Genomic DNA, 5,650 nt, shown 5'->3' with positions numbered 1-5,650 from the left:
GCCGAGCACCCCATCGCGCGCTTCTTCGACGCGACGTCGTCGCTCGGCGAGCCCACGGAGCTGAGCTTCCCGTCGCTCTGCGTGTCCTACGCGCGGAAGCGCCAGATGCAGCAGATGCTCGACACCGCGAAATCGGACGAGCACAACGCGCGGTCCAAGGAGCGCGAGCTCAAGGAGCAGATCCGCATCAAGGAGGAGCGCGAGCGCCTCGTGCTGAAGAAGGCGTCGGAGCGGGCCCACCGCCTCGCCAAGGCGGCGAACATCCTCGGTCTCGTGGAGGCGCCGTCGACGCCCCGCGCGGACCCGGGCCAGGGGCTGTAACGCGGCGCGGACCTCGGCCGTCCCGGGGCTCGAAAGGGGGGGCTGTTACGACGCGCGGCGGCGGCGCCTAGTCCGACGTCTTCTGGGGGAGCTTCTCGCCCTCCCAGTTCTTCCACTCCATGCCGTTGGGCGCCTGGCGGTTCTCGCCGTCCTCGTAGTCCGTCTTGCCGACCTCGCCCCAGTTCGTCGAGAGCACGGTGCCGCCGGACGTCTGGAAGCTCTTGTTCATCGCGCGCCGCGTCTCGGGCGTCGCCTTGCCGTAGATGTCCTGGAAGAGCTTGTTCAGCGCCTCCTCGCCCTCGGGCTTGTCCTTCTCGAGCTCCGCCTCCATCTCCTTCTCGAGCTGGTGCCAGTCGCGCTTGCCCGCGTAGGGCGTCGCCGTCGACGTCGTGCTCGCCGGCGCGGGCTTGAACGTCGGCGGCTTCTTCTTCGGCTCGCCGATGAGGTCGCCCTTGAGGAGCTCGTTCCAGTTGAAGGCGTCCTTCTTCTTCAGCTTGACGTCGATCTTCGTGCTGAAGTACTTGACCTTGCACTCGGCGGGCACGACGGGGTCGTAGAGCTCGCCGCTGATGACCTGGGCAGCAGAAGAGTGATTCAACGTCGCTTCAACGTGAGTGTTCCGCGCGCGCGCGTTCCGGAAAAAGCATCCATGCTTGGAGACCGTTCCAAGAGATGATCGCTCGTCCAAAGATCAGCCGAAACGAGTGGAAAACGGCCGAGATATGAGGCTTTGAAGTTTGGAATTTCGCTCTCTTGTCCTGCCCCGCTGATGACGGTCATTTCGGACTTGCCGCCGTCGCGCTTCAGCTTGCAGATGAGGGTCGTTTCGGTGATGACGATCTCCGCGTCCTCCTCCTTGACGTTCTTCGCGAGGAGCGTGATCGTCAGGTGGGAGTTGGTCTGGTAGTACTGGTACTTCACGTCGCAGGGCACGACCTTGACGCCGCCCTCGTCCGCGGGCGCGGTCGCGATGGGCGCCGCGGGGACGACCGGCACGTCCTCCTCCTCCTCCTCCTCGCTGTCGCTGTCCTCGTCCTCGATCTCCGCCTCGCACTTGCGCGCCCACATCGCGTACTTGCGCGTCGCCGCGGCCGCGGCGTCCGCGCCCAAAAGCTTGAAGCCCTTCTGGAAGCTGTCCAGCGCCGTCTCGAACTCGTCGAGGTGGAAGCAGGCCAGGCCCTTGCGGTAGAGCGCCGGCTCGCAGGCGCCGTCCTCGGCGAGCGCCGCGTTCGCGTCCTGGAGCGCGTTCGTGTACTTCTCGAGGCGCAGGTAGATGGCCGCGCGCCCGGCGTAGGCGGCGGCGCACTTGTCGTCGCCGTCGATGGCGGACCCGTAGGCGACGAGCGCCGCGTCGTAGAGCTCGTCGCAGAGGAGCTGGTTCGCGGCCGCGAGGTCCATGGCGTTCGAACGACGACGAGGGCAGCCGCTGCGCGTCTCGACTCGCGATCGGCGCTTCGGCGCCGCGACGCCTCGCGCTGCACAGGCAATTCGGCCGCGCGACTCGCGTTGGCGCGCAGTGCTCGCCAAAGCGCTTCGCGCCGCAGCGGTTCGTGCACCGCTCGTCGCAGTGATCCATGGCCTCGTTCAGTTTCAATTTCGGCGGCGACGGCGCCGGCGCCGGCGCCGCGGCCCTGCGCGCGCGTCCCGCTGGTCGCCGACGACGCGAGCGACGACGGCGGCGCGCCGCTCGTCGTGACCGTCGCCGGCGAGCGCTTCGCGCTCGCGCCGTCGGCGTCTTCCGCCGTCGTCGAGGCGGGCGTCTACGAGGGCGGCGCGGAGCTCTGGGAGTGCGCCGGCGACCTCGCGGCGTACGTCGCGGCGCACGAGGACTGCCGCGGCGCCACGGTGCTCGAGCTCGGCTGCGGCCGCGGCGTGCCGGGCCTCTGGGCGCTCCGGGCCGGCGCCGCGGCCGTCGTCTTCAGCGATTACGACGCGGACGTGCTCGAGCGGCTCACGCGGCGCGACGTCGCGCGCGAGCTCGCGCGCGCGCGCGGCGAAGGGCGGGAAACGCCGCGCGTGGGCCTCTACGCCGGCGACTGGCGGTCCCTGCCCGCCGCGCTCGCCGCGGGCGGCGGCGACCGCGAGTTCTCGCTGATCCTCAGCGCGGAGACGGCGTACCGCGACGACACGGCGCGGGCGCTCGTCGGCGCCGTCGGCGCGTGCCTCGCGCCGGGCGGCGTCGCCCTCGTCGCGACGAAGCGCTACTACTTCGGCTGCGGCGGGGGCACCGTCGCGCTCGAGGCCGCGCTCGGGGCCGCGGGCCTCGCGGGCGCGGTCGTCTGGTCCGCGGAGGACGGCCGGAGCAACATCCGCGACCTGCTGCGCATCACGCGCCCGTCGTAAGTTTTGTGGTGTGGTAAACATGTCAACTTGTACCGCACCTTGAACCGAGGAAACTCCGGCTATATACGGGGCGTGATGGCCAGAAGGTTTGGCATTGCGCAGATGATGGGCAGCCCCCTTCGGTAGAGGGTCGCAGATGCTGATGGGCAGCCCGTTTCGGCTGCTCGCGGCCCTCGCCTGGACATGCGACGCTTCGACGCTGCTCGTGCCGGCCTACTGGTGGGCGGCGACCGACGCCACCGGCGCGTGCACCACGCAGACTTTTACGCGCTGGCCGCCGCCGGCGCCGCCGCCGTGGCCGTCGTGAACCCGGACAACGGGCCCATCGACGCCAGCGACGCCAACTTCGCCGCCTTCGCCGCCTGCGTCGCCGCGCTCGGCGACGCGCGCGCGGTCGGCTACGTGTACACGAAGATCGCCGAGGAGACGAGCCCGGGCGTCTGGGAGCAGCGCGCGTTCCGCGACGCGGGCGACGTCGAAGCGGACCTCGACGCCTGGGCCGCGTCGGGCCTCGTGGAGGGAGTATTTCTCGACGAGGTGTCGAACTCGTGGGCGGCGAGCTCGAGCGGCTGGGCGGACGACGCTACGACGGCCGCGGACCACGAGGCCTACTACGCGGAGATCTTCGCGGCGGCGCGGTCCAGGTTCTCCTTCGTCGTGGCGAACCCCGGGTCCCCGTATCCCCTGTCCTATCTCGACGACGATGACGCGCCGGACGTCGTCGTGCTCTCCGAGGCCGCCTACGCCAAGTGGGCGCCGTCGGCGGCCGGCGGCACGTGCGCCGACCAGCTCTGGACCGATGCCCAGGGCTCCTTCGACGAGGGGCCGTTCTGCGCGTACGTGCCCGACTGGGACGGCGTCGACGGCCTCAAGGACGTCGTCGACGCGCGGAGCTCGTCGACGGCGCAGGCGGCCCTGCTCTACGGCACGGACCCGGCCCTGGACGCCGCGGCCTTCGTGGCGGCGGCCTACGACGCGGGCGTCGACTACGTCTACGTGACGGACCGCCCCGTCGCGACGCCCTGGGACGAGCTGCCGACGTTCTGGGACGCGCTCGTCGCGGCGGTGGCCTCCGGCGACGACGGCGACGACGACGCCTGCGGCGACTCGTCGTCCTGGTCCTACGGCGCGAGCGGCAAGGGCTGCGCGAAGCTCCTCGAGGACCCGTCGCGCTGCAAGAAGAAGAGCTATGACAAGGTCATGGGCTACGAGGCGTGCCCCTACGCCTGCGGCCTCTGCGACGCCGCGAGCGACAGCGACAGCTGGTACGCCAACGGCAAGCCCAAGAACTCCTGCACGTGGATCTCCAAGAGCCCCGACGCGCGCTGCGGCAAGAAGGACGACGCGGGCGTGCGAGCTACGTATGCGTGTGCAGCGACGTGCGGAAGCGGGGAGCATACGGCCGACTCGTGTCTGGCGGACTTTTACGACGACATCGAGGCGTCGCTCTGCGGCTGAGCGCGGCGGCCTGGCACGTAAGACGCTTCGCAGGACCCCCCGCACCGCGCCGCGCCGCGTGTGTGTGAACATTACGAGGCCGGAGGCCCGGCGTGCCGGGCTCCCGCCGGCGCGGGGCCGCGGGGTCGCCTACGCCGTCTTGGCCGCGTCGACGGCCTTGGAGGACGCCTCCGTGACCTTCTGCTTGATCTGCTCCGTGATCTTGTACTCCTTGTTGAGCTCGATGCCCTTGTCGATGGCCTTGACGGAGAGGTCGCCGGCGAAGCCGACGGCCTGCTTGCCCTTGTCGAGGAGGTCGTACTCCTCGTTGAGCTCGCTGATCTTGGACGTGACGGACTCCACCGTCGTCGTGAGCTTCGTCACGGACTCGCCGGACTCGCCCGCCTTGAGCTTCTCGATCTGCTCCGTGACGGCCGCGCCGGCCTTGCCCGTGAGGTCGTACTTGCCGTTGAGCTTGAGGATGAAGTTGTAGACGTCGAGCGACACCTTGCCGACGCCGCGCACGACCTCGCCGACCTACGGGGCGGTTTTCCGTGAGCGCTCCGTCGCGGATGTCCCTCGAAAGCGGGCGCTTCGTCGCGGATTTCCCTCGACCGCCGCGCGCGCGCGCGCCGAATCCCCGCGCGCGCGCCGCGACGCCGGAAGGACGCGCCTCGTTCTCCTGCTTGGAGGCGTAGTTGCCGGCCGCCGCCGTCACGGCGCCGACGACCGGGCCGCCGATGAGGAAGCCGGCGCCCGCGGCCGTGACCGCCGACGACGTCGCGATGTTTTCGTCGTTCACGGGCACGAGCGCCGTGGACGACTCGGCGCGCAGGGACATCGACCGCGCGGCGGACGCCGCGGACGGCGCCTGGAACGCCGAGGCGGTGCTGAGGGCCGCGAGCGCAAGCAGGAGCTTGGCCATGGTAGAGTAGATGTGGCGCGAGTTGGCGCGAGGATCGACAAGGATCGACACCAGGCGGCCCGCAGCGAGCCGATTCGGCCCCGGCCGGGGTTTTTGTGCGCAGTCCCATCGGCCGCCACCCGTGGTTTTGGATAATTGATAGAATACTGGTGTCCGTTCACGATGCGAGGTCGCTTAAGTGGTCCCAAAATGCGGCGCCGCGCGGCCGTCGGTCAAGCGATCGGGTGCCGGGCGGGGCGCCACCGTGCCTCAACATAAAATCCGTATCTTGTGCAACATGCGCCTCTGGCAAAAATCGATCGAGTGGAGCAGGCCTCGCAAGCGGAGCTGCCACTGTTTAGCCATGGGCGCCGAGGCTGAGATGGTCCCGCTGGCCGAGAAGGAGGTGCGCACGCGTCCCGATCCTCCCTCTCCGCCCGTGCGTGGGAAGCCGCTTTCGGCGAGCCCGTTCAAAACCCGCCTCGCGCGGCGCTCGCGGTCGCGGGCCCGCGCGAGCGGGGCTCTCCGCGCCGCGGCGCGCCCGGCCCCCACAACCCCCTTTCGGGGCGCGCCCGGGCCTCACAACCCCCGCCCCGCCCCGCCCCNNCGAGCCCCCGCCCCGCGCGGCGGNNCCGCGCCCGCCCG

General features: G+C 70.4%; 2 protein-coding genes across 2 annotated transcripts in view; one reads left to right on the top strand and one right to left on the bottom strand.

Annotated features, from left to right (window-relative positions):
• AURANDRAFT_21458 (hypothetical protein) overlaps positions 1 to 1,719 on the bottom strand; it is a gene marked incomplete at both ends in the record, with an annotated part of 2,713 nt that extends 994 nt beyond the window's left edge. The window contains one exon of the mRNA XM_009035332.1: positions 1,312 to 1,719. Coding sequence (XP_009033580.1) covers positions 1,312 to 1,719 — 408 coding nt within the window. The remainder of the gene's footprint in view (positions 1 to 1,311) is intronic.
• A 1,128-nt stretch (positions 1,720 to 2,847) lies between these two features.
• Positions 2,848 to 5,650, top strand: part of AURANDRAFT_70769 (hypothetical protein) — a gene marked incomplete at both ends in the record, with an annotated part of 3,300 nt that continues 497 nt past the window's right edge. Inside the window, one exon of the mRNA XM_009035864.1 lies at positions 2,848 to 4,014. Coding sequence (XP_009034112.1) covers positions 2,848 to 4,014 — 1,167 coding nt within the window. The remainder of the gene's footprint in view (positions 4,015 to 5,650) is intronic.

The sequence above is a fragment of the Aureococcus anophagefferens genome, assembly GCF_000186865.1.
Source record: "Aureococcus anophagefferens unplaced genomic scaffold AURANscaffold_3, whole genome shotgun sequence".
Classification (NCBI taxonomy): domain Eukaryota; class Pelagophyceae; order Pelagomonadales; family Pelagomonadaceae; genus Aureococcus; species Aureococcus anophagefferens.
The sequence above is the reverse complement of the archived record's forward strand: the minus strand, read 5'-3'. Positions and strand labels throughout refer to the sequence as shown.